Genomic DNA, 18,105 nt, shown 5'->3' with positions numbered 1-18,105 from the left:
AAAACCCAAAGGAAAGTGAGCTTAGGTACCAAATGTCTCCTGTGAGCCTCAACTCCTGTTCATGCCTCCATTTGGGGTTGAGTTTTGGATTCTGTGTACTTCATCACACATTCAAGAAATATTTGTCAAAGACCCATTATGTGTAAGGGACATGTATAAGGCAAAACTTGCTTGGTCGCATCCGGCTCTTTCTGACCCTGTGGACTGTAGCTCGCCAGACTCCTCCATCCATGGAAATCTCCAGGCAACAACACTGGGCTGGATTGCCATTTCCTTCTCTGATAAAGCAAAATGTATATTAGTATTCATCAGTGCTAATGTTGAAACACATGCTAAGTGAGGAGGGCTGCCTCCCAAAAAATACAGATTTGGCAAAAATAACCCACATGTTCTGTGCTTCCTGATGAAACCATCCCAGAGAGTCCTTGCTAATGCCTTGTTTACACTAGGTGTGAACCTCTCCTTTTCCTTCACCATCTCCTCTTTTTTTCAGTTTTATTGAGCTATAGAACTATATGTTTAAGGTATACAGCATAATAATTGGACTTCCATATGTCATGAAATGATGCCCACGATAAATTCAGTGATGATCCATCATCTCATATAGATACAAAGTTAAGGAAATAGAAAAAAATTTTTTTCTTGTGATTGAGAACTCAAGGATGACTCTTTGAACAACTTTCATATAAAACATATAGGTGTTAATGTTATTTATCATATTGTACATTACATCCCTAGTATTTGTCTTATAAGGAGGAAGTTTTTACCTTTTGACTGTCTATCCAATTCCTCATCCCCCCATAACCATAAATCTGATCTCTTTTTCTGTGAGTTTGTTTTTGAAGTATATTGATCTACATACAACACTATGTTAGTTCCTTTTACATAACGTAGTGATTTGATATTTCCATACATTCCAAAATGATCACCATGATAGTTATGACTGACTCACCATCTCCTCTTGATTCGTGAAATGTCCTGTCTTCCTACCCCTCAGAATACACACCCTTCTGGGTCTCAGGAACTGCAGGGCCCCACTGCCTGCCCCACCTCGCCTCCGTCTTCCCGGATCCCCACCCCAGTTCCCCGTGTTGCTGTTGGCACGAAAGGTGCGCTGGAACACCGCCTTCCAATGTGCTGTCCAGGACCATGTCCTGTGTGCTGTTCTTGGAGATCCTGATTGCTCGGCTTGGGAACGGGGCTGTAAACAAAGTGGGAATTTCCCATAGGAATTCTTTGCAGTTTTAATAAACGCAGTTCATCTGCCGTGGACTTCACTGTACCTTTCTGCCAGCACCTGGATAACTACACTGCCAGCAGGCTGTACCAGTTTCCTGTTTGGGGGACTGGAAGGGACTGGACGCTGCTCACCGCTTTCACAGGAGACAGCGGTCCAGCTCCCAGAAGGGACATGGCTCAGAAACCACCTCAGTGAACCTTCAGAGGAGAGAAGAGAAGGAAGGAAGAAAAACACAGCGGGGGCGGGAGTGAGGGAACCAGCCCGGAGCAGGAAGCCAGCCTGAGCAGCCAGTAGCCGGAGTGTCCCTGGGGCAAGATGCTCAGAAGGTCCATTCCCAGGGGTGGTTGGAGTTGGAGGACCCCCTGGCTCCTTACCTCTCCTCGAATTTTCTGTCTCAGCCTCATAGTCTTGTTGGGCCAGGTAGGGCTGCTGCAGGGACACCCCCAGTGCCTGGATTACCGGCCCCCCTTCCAGCCCCTCCAGCATCTTGAGTTCTGCTCTGATTATGAGTCCTTCGGCTGCTGTGACCAGCGTAAGGACCACCGCATCGCTGCCCGGTACTGGGACATCATGGAATACTTCGACCTAAAGGGCCACGAGCTGTGCGGTGGTTACATTAAAGACATCCTTTGCCAGGTAGGCCTGAGCAGGAGCCCAAGGGAAGTGAGGGGGCCAGCTTTGGAGGCTGGCTTCCAGCCCCAGCTGATAGGATGCTGGGATGGCTGGTGAGGGTCTTGGGGGGGGGGGGCTCTTTGGGTGCCCAACCCTTGAGAGAGATTCATCTGTGGCTGCCTTCACCTGGAGCTTTGGGCTCTTGACCGGCACACTGAGGTGGAGTTTGGTTCCTAAAGCTCTCCCTCTGGGGTTCTGCAGGCCCTGGTGTATTATTCACAGAGCTCTGGGGACAGCTGCGGTCTGGGACCTCCCTGCAGGGCTCTGAGAGCTGCGAGCTCCCGTGGGTACTCATGGAGCGTGTGGACGGAGTGGTGGTATCCGTTGGGATGCAGTCCTCGGCTGGGTCATTTGCACCACGGGCTCTCTGGTGTGATGAGGGGGGCTCTCCCCAGCTTTCCAAACCTGGCCTGGGAGAGCTTCAAGCCGCTCAGTGGCAATTACTCAGAGGTTCTGCTTCTCCCGGCTCTCTAGTGGCCAAAACCCACATCCCTGGCAGACATCACCTTGTAGGGCTCAGCCTGAACCCATGTCGGATGCTGGCTGCGGACACTGAGTTTGTGGGAAGAGGGGTTCAGGGGTGCCAGGGAGAGTCTAGTTGGAGGGCAGATGAGAGAGGCTGCCATGAGGAGGCGTGCTCCAGTGATGGGTTGGGGGTGAGACAGTAAATCCAGGCAGATTGGAGACCCTCCCGGGCATGTCAGCCCAATTACTTGGCTCTCCCACTATGATCCCAGAGCCAGCTGGCCACCCCACCTCCCCGTGCAGTGAATGGAACAGAACCCAGCCCAGAAGCCAGCCACCTGGGGAGGCATCGCCCCGGGCTGTCCTCTCTCACCTCGGGCTCCACCCTTCAGCTGTTTCCTGGAGAATTAACTCTGGGATAACCATCTGGGCAGAAGCCCGGCTCTTATGAGCAACGCTGAGACTCCATTTCTGGATGAAGTCCCCAGATAAAAATGTCTCCTCCCTCCCTCCTTCCTTCCCCTTCCCTATTGCATGAGGTTTCAGAAAGCCAAATTCAGCAGCTCTCCTCTTTCAGGGATTTGAGGAATAAGAATAACCTACGCATCTCCATAAAGGAAAAGAATATGAAAAAGAATATACGTATGCATAACTGAATCACTTTGCTATAGAGCAGAAATTAACACAACATTGTAAATCAACTATGCTTCAACAAAATTAAAAACAGGGAATACCCTGGTGGCTCAGTGGTAAAGAATCCGCCTGCTAATGCAGGAGACACGGGTCCAGTCCCTGATCTGGGAAGACCCTACATGCCGCAGAGCCGTCTCCACACCACAACTATTGAGTCTGTGCTCTAGAGCTGGGGAGTGGAAACTACTGAGCCCACGCACCCTAGAGCCTCTGCTCTGCAACAAGAGAAGGCACAGCAGTGAGAAACCTGCACACCACAACTAGAGAGTGGCCCCCGCTCTCGGCAGCTAGAGAAAAGCCTGTGCCGCAAGGAGGCCTCAGCACAGTGAAAAATAAGTAAATAATTTAAAAAAATGAAAAGCAAAACAAAAACAATGACTTACATGCATCTATTAATATTTATTAAAATTCACAATTTAAATTTCTTCTCCCTCTTTCTTCCCCAAATTTGTAGTATGTTCCCAGCAATGATTCTGCTGGCAGCTATTAGGACCCCCATTTTACTCATGAGGTTTTTTTAAAATAACATTTATGTATTTAGTTGTGGCATGTGGGATCTAGTTCCATGACCAGGGATCGACCCCAGGCTCCCTACACTGGGAGCGGGGACTCTCAGCCACTGGACTACTAGGGAAGTCCCAGAATTAGGAGTTTTGGTAGCTCAGCTGGTAAAGAATCCACCTGCAATGCAGGAGACCCCAGTTCGATCCCTGGGTTTCAAAGATTCCCTGGAGAAGGGAATGGCTACCCACTCCAGTGTTCTGGCCTGGAGATATTCCATAGACTACTATCCGTGGGGTCGCAAAGAGTCGGACGTGACTGAGTGACTTTCACTTTCACTATCAAGGTCAAAGAGCGTCGCACAAATCCAGAGGCTCAGGTCCAAGTCTCGTGCCCTTTTGATCACACCATGCCAAAGTCGACTTACAACAGCCCTGGCCGGTCCACTAACTGGTTCCCTGACCTGGGGCAAGCATAAGCTCCAGCAGGACAGCGACTTTGGGCAGCTCACTGTCAGCGGCCCCAGTGCAGAGGACAGTGCCTGGCACCTAGGAGAGATTGTTCCTGGGCCTTTGTTTTCTAAGACGGAAATGGTAGTTCCTGAGCTGATTGAGTACAGGCAACTGTGCAGATTCTAAATGATGCCCAACAGTGTGCCGTGCGGGTGGTTACTTGTCCACAGCCTCCTCTGTTCCCGGGTATTTCATCCTCGCTTTTGTCTTCCGTCTCTCTTCTTCTTTCCATTCCCCAGAACTGGACAGGTCAGTCAGGTGGGACTCAGAGCAGTTCATCTGGCTGTTTGTCAGCAGCTCTGATAAGTCTCCTAAATGGAAACAGCTCTGGGAGAGATGCTGTGAATCCCTGGACTCGCTCTTCTGCTCTTCCCGATAAAAGTCTGCTGCTCTGCAAATCTGCAATCAGGGTTGAAATAAGAAAGAATGGGGAACTCAACCTATCTGAGAAATGCTGCTGATCCCTCTCTTAGGTGATGAGAGAACAGACGTGGATGAGACAGCCCTGGGCCGGCAGGTGCCAGGTGAGGCGCCCGTGATCAGAAGTAGGTTCCAGAGTAGACCGTGCCCTACTCCACGGCCCCAGCCACCCCCTTTAAACTGGACTTTCTGGGCTTCCTTGGTGGTCCAGTGGTTAAGAATCTGCCTGCCAATGTAGGGGCATGAGTTCAATCCCTGGTCCAGGAAGATTCCACGCACAGCAGGGCAACTAAGCCCATGTGCCACAGCTACTGAGCCCACGCACCAGCAAGCCCGTGATGAGATAGAAACCACTGCAGTGGGAGGTTCACGAACCACAACTAGAGAGTAGCCCCTACTCACCCAACTAGAGAAAAGCCCACGCGGCGACAAAGACCCAGTGCAGCCAAAAATTAACAAAACAAAGCAAACAAAAACGGGCCTTTCTTACTTTCCTGATAGCAGTTGTCTCTGCCTTTCATCGCTATTGAAAGTTGACTGTCAGCCTACAATATTCTATTTTCCTCCTAGAAAACGCTATGACTTAGGGAGGTCTGACTAATGGGTACTCCTTTGTTCATAGTCCTTGTATATTTGTAAAGAGCAGTTGTATGGCCCCACAGCCACAATTTAAATTTTTGTAGCTCCCAGCATGGCGCTGTGTATAAGGAAAGAAATCACTATATGCCTAATCTCTGGGGATGACACATTGCATGTCATTTTGATAATTTTAGTTTTAAATTATAAAATATTTTGAATGGAACTTCCCTAGTAATGGTTGGGACTTTGTTTTTCCACTGCAGGGGGTACAGGTTCCATTCCTGGTTGGGGAACTAGGATCCCATACACTGCACATCTGCACAGTGTGGGAAAAAATTTTTTTAACATATGGAAAAGCACAGAAAAATTAAATAATTAACATGACAGATTCTGGTGCCTCAGATGTAAAGAATCTGCCTGCAGTGTGTGAAATGCGGGAGACCCGGGTTCTATCCAGCATCGGGAAGATCCCCTGGAGAAGAGAATGGCAACCCATTCCAGTATTCTTGCCTGGAGAATTCCATGGACAGAGGAGCCTAGCAGGCTACAGTTCATGCGGTCACAGAGTCGGACATGACTTAGTGACTCACATAGATCCAATACTGAGATTCAGCAAACGTAAAACTTCTGCCACACTGATTCAGATATGCATAAAGAAATTAAATCTTACAGATACAGCACTTATACTTTAAAAAAAGGGAAAGATGGAGACATTTGGTACTACTTTTTTTTAATTAAAAAATTGATCATTTAACAAAACTCTATATGTCAAGAACAAAGTTAAAGTAAATCCAAGAGAATTTTTCCCCCTTTCTGCTTTCCAGGAGCATTAACTGGGTAGAAAATGTGGGTCCCAAAGAAGAGCTTTCTTTTTCAGTAGTTGGTAACAGGAGCTCCAGGATCCTGGTTCTTCCCCAGACCTGTTTCCCCTCTTTTTGCTAAAAACATAAAGTTGATTAGAACATCCATACAGGTATGACTTTAAAAAATTAAAATAAGTATATTGCATCAAGAGGGAAATTTTTTGTAATAAAATCAAAGTGAAGTCAAGGTTTCAAAACTCTTAGAAAAGAAAAAGGTCAAGTCCTTGAAAAGAGAAAAATTGATTCCAGCCCTACCATGGCCAGTCTGCCTGGGGGCTGAGGTCGCTCTTCTTTTCCAGGAGTGCTCGCCCTACGCAGCCCACCTCTACGACGCTGAGAACCCGCGCACGCCCCTCCGGAACCTTCCTGGCCTCTGCTCTGACTACTGTTTTGCATTCCACTCGAACTGCCACTCCGCCATCGCCCTGCTGACCAATGACCGCCGCCTCCAGGAATCCCCTGGAAAGGATGGCACACGCTTCTGCCACCTCCTCAACCTTCCCGACAAGGACTACTGCTTCCCCAACATCCTGAGGAGAGACCATCTCAACCGCAACCTGGGGGCGGTGGCCGAGGACCCTCGGGGCTGCCTGCAGCTCTGCTTGGCCGAGGTGGCCAACGGGCTGAGGAACCCGGTCTCCATGGTCCACGCTGGGGACGGCACCCACCGCTTCTTCGTGGCCGAGCAGGTGGGGGTGGTGTGGGTCTATCTGCCTGATGGGAGTCGCCTGGAACAACCCTTCTTGGACCTCAAGAGCCTCGTGCTGACCACCCCCTGGATTGGGGACGAGAGAGGCTTTTTGGGGTTGGCTTTTCATCCCCGATTCCGCCGCAACCGGAAGTTCTACATTTATTATTCATGCCTGGGCAAGAAGAGGGTAGAAAAGATCCGGATTAGTGAGATGAAGGTTTCTCGGGCTGATCCCAACAAAGCCGATCCCAAATCAGAGAGGTGAGGCATACGCATGAAAATCTGCAACTGTGTGCTGTGTTGCAAAATATTGCCAGTCGGTGCTCTGAGATGAGACAGTGGAACTTTCCTGGGTTTAGATCTACTAGCTTATAATGATGACAAGAGTCATTGCTGATTAGTGGGTTAACCCAAGTTAGAATCTTGAGTGGATGGTCTTCATAACTATAACCACCCATCTTTAGAATTACCTAGAACCATGCTTGCTTGATTTTATAGAGGGTAAGCAAAGGCCAGAGGCCATGAGGGTTTGAGAAATGATTTTAGATAATATCCACATTAAATATAACAGTAGCCTCTGATTATTGTGTGACCATTAGATCTCAGGCTTTTTATCTTGAACATGGGAATTCCCATCCTCACTGGAAAGCTTGACACAAGGTAATTAAGCCTGGTCAGATGAAGGGCCCGGCTCTAACGAACCCTAAGCTCATGCTCTTTTGCTCCACCATTCCACTCTTTTTTCCTACTCCATTCTGCCTTGTCTCGCTTTTCCCATACAGACAGGTTTAGAGATTGAAAAGAGCATGAAGAAGTGGTAGACTAACCCCTGCTAGATTGTCCAAAGGAAGGGACTGGGGGTTCTTGTAGAGCAGAGAGTAAGACTGAGCACTAGAAAAGGGTGATGATTACCCTGCTGTGTTTACAGCTTGTGAAGTCAGAATGTGAAAGAAAAAATGATCCGTGACAGAGTCATACTAGGAAGCAAGGGGTGTCCCAGAGCTGCTGAGCTACCTGTTTTTTGGTCCTTGGCTGGCTTGGACCAGTCATTTCTGGATGTCTCAAGAGGATGCTGTATCAGCTTTCATCAAAGCATGGTTTCTTTTTCCTTTCAGGGTCATTTTGGAGATAGAAGAACCAGCCTCAAATCATAATGGTGGACAACTTCTTTTTGGCCTAGATGGCTATATGTACATATTCACTGGGGATGGAGGACAGGCTGGGGATCCCTTCGGCAAATTTGGAAATGCTCAGAACAAGTAAGCTGGAAGCAGGCCTTCCCTGGTGTAATGTTTTTGCTGAGATGGAGTTTGCAGAGGGTCAAACCCAACTCATTTACTGCAAGGTGTAGTTTTTTCTGTTGACACAATGGGAAGAACATTTGGTTTTCTTTTCTTGTTTTCTTTTTTTTCCTTAATATTTACTTGGAACATTTGTTTATTTGGCAACCTCAGGTCTTATGTGGGATTGTTCACTGCAACTCTCAGCCTCTCTAGTTGTGGCATGTGGGCTTAGTTGCCCCGTGAAATGTGGGATCTTAGTTCCCTGACCAGGGATCTAACCTATGCCCCCTGCATTGGAAGGTGGATTCTTAACCATTGGACCACCAGAGAAATTCTGTCCTATACTTTTCAGGCATAATGTATTTTTATAATTAATATTATGGATGTTCAACATGACTCTCAGAGGGCCATATAAAGATGAATTCAAGATTTTTAATATATATGAGCAGGACATTATTTACTATGCCATGATCTGACCATCTAGTTCAATTCAGCTCAACAATATTATTGATTACTGTGTTCCAGGCACTGTGTCTCATGTGAAGATACATGAGTAGTTAGTTAATGAGGCTAACAGAAGCAACAACAATGTATATTTGTTGCTTACTGGGTGTCCAATGCTATTCTAAATACCTTATGTTTATTTGAGCACATAATTCTGACAGCCACAAGGGCCAAAATGTTAATCTCTTTTCTTGGTTGATGTATTCCCAGCCCCTAGAATAGTGCCTGGCAATGGTGTCATGCCATAAATACATTTGGAATGAATGGATCCTAGGAAGTATAGGTATTATGATAGCCATTTTACAGACAAGATAATAGAGGCGGAGAGGAGTGAAGTAGTCTATCCAAGGTCACACAGAGAGTAAGTGGCAGAACCAGAATTCAAACTCAGACAATCCAGCGAGGCTATGCCATCTAGAGGAAGGTCACGTGGTCCTTCTGCCCTTTGTACCCAGCAAGCACGTGGCTCTCATTATCCCTAGTAATAAAAATATTAGGGTTGATAATAATAAAGAGCTTGCATTTGTTGAGTGCTGACTGTATGTCAGAAACTGCATGACATGCTGTATGCACACTAACTCATTTAACCCTTTCATCGCAACCACACCGCAAGGTAGTATTACTCTCCCCTGCTTCACAAAGCAGGAAACGGAGGCTCAGAAACCACAGTCATCAGCAGACCTGCTCAAAAGCCTCTGTTCTTTCTACTGACCACGTTGTTACATGAGGAAGAATAGAACCACCCTCCTTTAAAAAATTCATAGTATTAGACCAAACCTGAGAGAAACCACCCCATTATAAAAGCAAAAAAATTGAAGCTGCAACTTGCTTAGTGTCACATGGACCAGGACTACATCAAACTTTTGCCTAGTAGTTCTCCTTGAATCAAAAATTGGAGAGTCCTAACTATACACACACACACACACACACACACACACACATATATATATGTGTATGTATATTATCTCCCCATGTAATTCTTGGTTTTCAGTTGAGATCCACTCTCAGTAGACTCTCTTGGGCCATCTCCTCTAGTTCTGAGATATTTTATTTAGAATACGTAACCTGAGATCCACTCTCTTAAAAAATTTAAGTGTGCAGTACAGCATTGTTAATTGTGGGGAAAATATACAGTGGGTCTCTGGTACTTACTACTCTTGCATACAAATGGCCAACAGGTACACGAAAAGGTGCTCAATGTCATTAATCATCAGGAAAATGCAAGTCAAAACCGCAGTGAGATATCACCTCACACCTGTTAGAATGGCTATCATAAAAAATCAAAGGACAAGTGTTGGCAGGATGTGGAGAAATTTGAACCTCTGTATACTGTTGGTGGGAATGCAAAATATACAGTGCAGCAGCTATGGAAAACATTATGGAGACACTTCAAAGAATTTTAAATAGAACTAGCCTATGATCCAGCAATCTCGCATCTTCATATTTCTCCTGTTCCTGTTTTTGGCCTTCTTCCTTTCAGAAGTTCCCTGCTGGGGAAAGTGTTAAGGATTGATGTGAATGGGGCCGGCTCAGGCGGCAAGCGGTACCGAGTGCCCGTGGACAATCCATTTGTTTCTGAGCCAGGGGCCCATCCCGCCATCTACGCCTATGGGGTCAGAAACATGTGGCGCTGTGCTGTGGACCGAGGGGACCCCATCACGCGCCAGGGCCGAGGTCGGATGTTCTGTGGGGACGTGGGACAGAACCGGTTTGAAGAAGTTGACATCATTGTTAAAGGTGGAAACTATGGCTGGAGGGCAAAGGAGGGGTTTGCATGTTACGACAAAAAGCTCTGTCAAAATGCCTCTTTGGGTAAGTGAGGAGCCCTCATTTCTTGAGTGAATGGAATGAGTTGCGGGTGGAGATGGGAGAATAAAACCTGGGACTGGCTTGCGCTGCAGGTCCTTACAGTGCCTTTGTCTGTCTCCTGTGGAACTGTGCTGTCAGCGTGGCCCTCTAGCCAGTGGCTCCTGAAACTCTGGGCATTTCTCGTTAATGAATTTAGTTTAATGAATTGAATCCTGGGTGGATTGGGGGTGTGGTGGGATTGACCTAGGAATCTATATTCCAAATAAGTTACTCACATGATTTTCAGGCATACAATTTTGAACCATCCTCAGAGGAAAATAGGTGGCTGTATATTTTTATTTGGAACTGCCACTGAAATGATATCCCATATACGGTCCCTAAACATCAGCAATCAAGGTGTGCTTTAGAAACTCCATCTGGCTTAAAATTCTAATTTTCTGACTTTATCACCATTGCTTGGTCTTTTTGTCTTTCTTTTGCTGAACTCAGGTTCGGTTGCTTGTTAGTTAGGAATCCAATACTGAGAGACAAGTGTTGACTGCAAGGAAAGATAGCTTTACTGAGGAAGCTGGCAATCCTGGGGAGAAGGTGGACTTGTGTCCCAAAGAGCCAATTTCCCCTTGTTAATCAGGGGAAGAATTTTAAATGGGAGTTTCAGGGGCACATAGGTGGAGGGAGAGAGCTATGTAGGACAGGACAGCCGTCTCTGACACTTTTCTTGAAACTGGTCATGTGGGGTGGTCTGATCAAAGTTATCTTGGTTGTTTTAAGTATAGTTAATCTTTAGTTCCAGGGTTGCTTTGTTTCCATTTCCTAGACGCCAGTTCTTGGAACTGGAAGATGGAGCAGTTTATGTTATGGCTACAGTCGGGCCATCATGTAGTTAACTTCTTCCACCTGGTGGGAGTTTCATTATAATGCTGCTCAAAGGACATGGCTCAGTATATACCTATAGACTCTGAGGAGGAATTACAGGTCCTTGATTTAGTTTAATGACGGAATTATTTTTATTTTGTTCCATTTGACTATTTTCCTTGCTTCTGTATTTTTTCATTCATCTGATTAAATTTATTCTTTGGCTAGTTTTCCTATAGACAAAGGGTGGGCGGAGGACAAGGGATGGTCTGTCCTGAAGGTCTCATAGGGTCCTGCTCCATTACACTAAGTTTCAAAGCAGTCACCCAGGTCCTCACAATATTCCAAATCCTAAACCTGAGTATCTGCCATATTGACCTGGGGGAAAAATTTAAGGGTGTGGATTTCCAGGTCACTGCCCCACAGGTAGGGGAACTTTAGGTTTCCTCTCTGCTTTCTGAAGCTAGTCACATGGGAAGCTCACAAATATCATGGCTGGTCTGTTGAGAAGATAAACATGATTTACTTGGCTTTCTGTCCTCCCAAAGACCAAGAGATGAAACATTCTACACTCAGCAAAGCAATTGGTTTTAAAAACTTCCTTCTTCCTCCTTGAAGCTCCCAGGTTTAGCTATGACACTTTCTCCTTGTTCCTGGACAGACGATATTCTGCCAATCTATGCTTATGGCCATGCAGTGGGCAAGTCGGTCACTGGAGGCTACGTCTACCGTGGATGTGAGTCACCAAATCTCAATGGTCTCTACATCTTTGGGGACTTCATGAGTGGGTAAGGAAGGATTGATGTCCCCTCTCTCTTTTTCAACATTTTAATTGGAGTACAAATTGCATATCACAATATTCAATGTCTTAACAGTGTGGCTATATAGTTTTACAAATGTACCTTATATTAAGACTAATCGTATCAAGATGAAGAACATTTCTGTCACTGTAGAAGGTTGCTTCTTGCCTATTGCCTGTCAGTACACCAGACCTTTCTCCCCACCGCCCCCACATTAGCCAGAGATAACCCCTCTCATCACAGATGCTTTTTCCATTGAGTAAAGTCTGTGAAATTTGTGAATGCTTTTGCATGTATTAGTAGTTTGTCTCTTTTATTGCTTTGTAGCATTCAACTGCATGAATATGCCAGAGTTTATTCATTTATTTTCCTTTTGATGTATGTTTTGGCTGTCTCCAGTTTGGGGGGATTGTGAATAAAACTGCTGCAAAGCTTTGTAGTTTTCAGTGTAAAAATTCTTGGACATCTAAGTATTTCATAGTGTTTGATGCTATGTTGAATGTTGCTATATATTATATATACATACATATATATATATAAAACAAGTATAGTATATATTCAGCATATATATAACATATATATTAATTCATAACATAACTAATTTCTTATTAGTTCTAGGGACTTTTTTGTTTATTCTATTGTATTTTCTATGTAGAAAATAATTTCGCTATGAATATGGATATCTTTATTTTTTTTTCCTGAATTGGAAGCCTTTTATTATTCTTTTATTGATTTGTTGCTTCATTTTAGCCTTTAGTACAATGTTGGATAGAAGTGAGGGAAAGCATTCGATTTTTAACCAATAAGATAGATGCTGTCAGCTGTATTTTGTGTATGCCCTTTATCAGATTGAGGACATTTCCTTCAATTTCTAGTCTGCTGAGAGTTTGTATTAGGTACGATGTTGCATTTTGTCATATGCGTCTTTGCATCTAGTGAGAGAATCATGGGGCTCTTTCATTTTTAGTTTGTTAATATGGTGAATTGCACTGGTGGATTTTTTTTTTTATCACTAAGACATTCCTGGAATAAAAATATCACTTGGTCATGTTGTATTTGATTAATATATTGTTTTAGTTTTAATATATTGTTGAATTCAACTTGCTAATGTGCTTGGAATGTTTGCATCTGTGTTCATGAAGAAACAGATGAGCTGTAGTTTTTCTTTCTTATAATACCTTTGTCAGATTTTGGCCTCAGGTTAACGTGAGCTTTATAAAATGAGTTAAAGAGTATTTCCTCTTCTTTAATTATCTGGACTAATTTGTGTAAAACATGTTTCTTCCTTCCAAGTGAAGCCATCTAGATCTGATGTTTAATGGTAGATGACCATTTTAATGGTAATTGGACCCTGTTTTTTGATCCATTCTGACAATCTCTATCTTTTAATTGGTACATTTAGACCACTGACATTTAAAGATATTTTTGCTGTGGTTGAAATGATATCTACCATACTCACTACTCTTCTATTTTTTGATATTGTTCTTTGTTCCTGCTTTTTCTTCTACTCTTTTTCTGCCTTTTGCAGATTTAATTGAACATTTTATTTGATTCCATTTTCTCTCCTTTGTTAGCATACTGATCATACTATTTTTTGAAATCTTTTTTAAAGAGTTGCTTAGAGTTTGCCATATACATTTACAACTAAGCTAAGTCCACTTTCAAACAACATTACAAAACTTCATGGGTAGTCCGTATTTTGTAATAATAAAATAATCCTACTTCCTCCTTTTTGTCCCTTATGTCATTGTTATCATTCATTTCACTTATATATAAGCATATATAATAATTATAACAGTGATATATAATAATTATTAACATAACATTTTATAATTTAATAATACTATTATTTTATATATAAGCATACAAAATTAAATACATTGTTGCTATTAGTATATTGAACTAACTTCTATCTGTTAGACCAGTAAAGAATAAAAAAAATAAAAGTTTTGATTTTTACCTTCATCTATTCCTTCTTTGCTACTCTTTCTTTCTTTATATAGATTTGAGTTTCTGACTGATATTATTTTTCTTCTCTCAAAAGAACTTCGTTTAACATTTCTTGCAAGGTAGATGCACTGGCAACAAATTCCCTCAATTTTTGTTTGTCTGAGAAAGTCTTTATTTGTCCTTCATTTTTGAAATATAATTTCACCAGGTACAGGTTGGTGACTTTTTTCTCTAAACACTTAAAATATTTCACTCTGCATTCTTCTTGTTTGCATGGTTTCTGAAGAGAAGTTTAACATAGCTTTTATTTTAGTTCTTCTATGCTTAAAGTGATGCCCCTCCACCCCCAGCTTCTTTTGAGATTTTCTTTTTCTTTATGTCTGATTTTCTGTAGTTTGAATAAGCTATGCCTATAAGTAATTTTTAAAGAATTTATCCTGCTTGGTGTTCTCTGAGCTTCCCAGATTTGTGGTTTGTTATCTAACAGTAACTCTGGGAAATTGTAAATAATTATTGTTTCCAATATTTCTTCTCTTCTCTTTCTTTTCCCTTGGATATTCCTGTTATACTTTTGTTACAACTTTAGTAGTTGTTTCACTTTTCTTGGATGTTTTGTTCTTTCTTTTGTTCAGTCTTTTTTCTCTTTGCTTTCCAGTCTGGAGGTTTCTATTGAGATATTCACAAACTCAGATTCTTTCTTCAGCCATGTCCAGTCTACTAATAAGCCTGTCAAAGCATTTTTTATTTTAATTATGGTGTTTTTGGTCTCTAGCATTTCTATTTGATTCTTTCTTAGAGTTTCCCTATCTCTGCTCACATTGTTCTTGCATGCTGTCTGCTTTGTCCTTAAGAGCCCTTCACAGTTGTTTTAAATTCTGAATCTAATAATTCCAACATCCCATGCCACATCCAAATCTGGTTGTGATACTTGTTCTGTTTCTTCAAACTATGTTTTTTCTGCCTTGTAATCTTTTTTTCTGGTTGCCAGATATGTGCACTGGGTAAAAGAAACTGCTGTAAACTGGTCTTTAGCAAAGCGGTGGTGATGTGTGGGGGAGAGGAAGTGTTCTAGTCTTATAATTAGGTCTGAGTTTTTTAGTGAGCCTGTGCCTCTGGACTGTGAACTTCATCAGTGTTTCTCAGAAGCCCTCCTGCCCCATACACATTTAGGTGGGACAGGATGGCTTGAGTTGGCTAGAGTTAGGTACTTCCTTTTCCCAGGTCTGTGAGGTTCTGATAAAATCCGGCAGGCTAGTCTTTGGTTAGTTTCTCCTGAGGACAGACATTTGATAAGAGAAACAGAAAGCACTGGTGTATTTCAAAATGATTCCTTTCCCCCTCCTCCTGCTGGAAGCACAAGCAGATTTTTCCTGATATTTATTTTGGGAAACTGGTCAAGCTCCTGGAGGTAAAACTCACAGAAGTGTGGGGACCCTGGATGACTGGGCACCCCTATCTAACTCATGCTTTGCCCATATGGAACTTCTAGCAATTTGTCAATTACAGGTTAGGTTTTCCAACCCCAGAACTGATAGCCGTGAAGGTTTGTGCTTGGGGTTTTCTGTAAGTTGTGATTCTCTGTATCTACCTGCTTGTCTCTCCAATGTTGGGGGCAGTGATTTTCCCTGTGACCTCACTTCTCTTATGAATCTAAGAATAGTTGTTGATTTTTCAGTCTTTTGCTTATGTTAGGTTGGTGTGCCAACTTCCAAACTTCTTACTTGCTGGACCAGAAACCAGAAGTCCTCAGAAGTGTTCCTTGTGGAGTCTTTTAAATACAAATTCAGTTTCTTTAATAGATATAGGCTTGTTGTTGTTTAGACGCTAAGTCGTGTCTGACACTTTTTGACAAATGAACTGTAGCCTGCCAGGCTTCACTGTCCATGGGATTTCCCAGGCAAGGATATTGCACTGGGTTGCCATTTTCTTCTCCAGACACAGGCTACTCAGCTTGTTTCTTTCTGAGTGAGTCTTTGTAGTCTGCCTGTCAAGGAATTTGTCAGATCTTTGGGATTTAATTGTTCTTTATGTTTTTCCCATAACTTCTACCCACCATTTCACCCCCACACATAACAGATATGCAGTGATTTTTAATTGAAGCATATGCACTAGAATTACCGGGGTTGAGCATCTCTGTTTCTATAAAACTTTTCAGCTGATATCTCTGGTTACCCAATTTTCTCTCCCTTTTCTTCTAAAAATCTTCTTTTAGTTCAGATAGATGACAGTGGAATATGAAGTAACATCTGCTACTCTACAGACATAATAGTAATAATAGCTACTAGTTTTGAGTCCTTACTATATGCTAAGCACATTGGTAATATACAAATATTTACATATATTATCTTATTTAACCTTAACAATTCTTGCCTATAGTAAATTCTCTTACTATCCACCAATTTATAGATAAGAAAACTGAGGCTTAGAGATGATAAGCAACTAGCCAGTTAATAAAAATTAGTCTTTTGTGGTGGTACAACCTTCACAGGACACCAAACTCCTCTTATAATAGCAAATGAACTTCCCCATCTAGGGCAAGAGGGTGTCAGAAATATCTCGGAAGTAGCTTTTTTGATTCCTAAGGGAGGTTAGTTATTGATCTCCTATGGGAGACTCAGTCCTAGTATTCCAGGATTCCCAGATTCTAGGAGGAAAAAATATATCCTGCCGGGTAGAAATATGGATTCCTAAAATATAAGGTTTTGCTTTTCATCTAGTCGACTTATGGCTTTGCAGGAAGATAGAAGAACCAAGAAATGGAAGAAACAGGACATTTGCATGGGCAGCACTGAGTCCTGTGCCTTCCCGGGGCTGATCAGCGCACATAGCAAGTTTATCATCTCCTTTGCTGAAGATGAAGCAGGTAACAAATGTTCGCCGTTTATTGTCTTTCTGGTTACCGGACCTTAGATAATCACAGACATTGTAAACTGAACATTTATGTTGTTGTTTAGTCGCTAAGTCATGTTTGACTGTTTTGCAACCCCGTGGACTGTAGCTCGCTAGGCTCCTCTGTCCATGAGGTCTCCCAGGCAAGAATACAGGAGTGGGTCACCATTTCCTTCTCCAGGGGATCTTCCTGACCCAGAGATCACACTTGCGTCTCCTCCTTGGCAGGTGGATTCTTTACCACTGAGCCACCTGGGAAGCCCTAAACATTTATGTAATAATTATCATTGCTGTTGCTATTATTACTCTTATTATTTAAATAGAAACTACCACTTCTCCTATTTTCACTATCAGCCACCTTTAATAATGAACTGGATACTGTTCTAGGCACTTCACATTTTAAAATCTTACTTAGTAATCACAACACCCCCATAATGTGATTATTTTGCTTATTTCACCAGTGAGGAAACAGACTGACTATGCCAACTTATCCCTTCTCCGCTGGCTTACAGCTCACTGTGCAAGTAGTCCAAGGTCTGCACTCGGGTCTGTTCAGTCCTTTGACTATGAAGGAGGTGCTTGTGCTCTTCCTCCCTAATTCTGTTCTAATCTGTGATTATACAAACGTAGACAGAGCCAACAGTGGGTATTTATCCTGCTGGTGTTGCCTGGGAGAAAATACCTCTGATGATCAGCCACTGGCTGGGCTGGGCTCTTGCTGATCCTGCCCAGAGTTTGTTAGGCAACTTCTGTGAATAAACAAGGGAGAATTTCTTTCTTGAGAGATCTGGGAAAAGGGTAGACAGCTAGGTAGGAGGCTACACACTAGAGCCATTAGGCATGTGTTAAGGGCATCAGCAGAGCAAGGCGTTTGTGCACATATGCGAGAGAGGAGAAGGGAAAGAGACAGGGATTTAGCGATAATAAATATTCACTCTGTGTTGACTTATATGGGTGGGATGGTAGGGGTGGGAGGAAGATTCAAGAGGGCGGGGATATATATATATACACACACACACATATATATACACATACATACTTATAGCTGATTCACAGCTTCCCTGGTGGTTCAGACATTAAAGAATCTACCTGCAACGTGGGAGATCCGAGTTTGATTCCTGGATTCAGAAGATCTCCTGGAGAAGGAAATGGCAACGTACTCTTGCCTGGAGAATTCCATGGACAGAGGAGCCTGGTGGGCTACAGTCCATGGGGTTGCAAACAGTCAGACATGACTAGGCACCCCAGGCTTTCACTTTCATAGCTGATCCACACCGCTGTGCAGCGGAAACTAACACGACATTGTCAAGCAATTATCTTCCGATTTTAAAAAACATAAACTAAAAGGGATAACCGACAAGGACCTACTATTTAGCACA

At 43.2% G+C, this 18,105-nt stretch overlaps 1 protein-coding gene across 1 annotated transcript in view; it reads left to right on the top strand.

Annotated features, from left to right (window-relative positions):
* Nucleotides 1–1,555: 1,555 nt before the first annotated feature.
* HHIPL2 (HHIP like 2) overlaps nt 1,556–18,105 on the top strand; it is a 29,948-nt gene continuing 13,398 nt past the window's right edge. Inside the window, exons 1-6 of the mRNA XM_065937122.1 lie at nt 1,556–1,876; nt 6,245–6,897; nt 7,752–7,895; nt 9,904–10,235; nt 11,749–11,875; nt 16,555–16,700. Coding sequence (XP_065793194.1) covers nt 1,556–1,876; nt 6,245–6,897; nt 7,752–7,895; nt 9,904–10,235; nt 11,749–11,875; nt 16,555–16,700 — 1,723 coding nt within the window. The remainder of the gene's footprint in view (nt 1,877–6,244; nt 6,898–7,751; nt 7,896–9,903; nt 10,236–11,748; nt 11,876–16,554; nt 16,701–18,105) is intronic.

Source organism: Muntiacus reevesi, chromosome 5, assembly GCF_963930625.1.
Source record: "Muntiacus reevesi chromosome 5, mMunRee1.1, whole genome shotgun sequence".
NCBI classification, from domain to species: domain Eukaryota; kingdom Metazoa; phylum Chordata; class Mammalia; order Artiodactyla; family Cervidae; genus Muntiacus; species Muntiacus reevesi.
The sequence above is the reverse complement of the archived record's forward strand: the minus strand, read 5'-3'. Positions and strand labels throughout refer to the sequence as shown.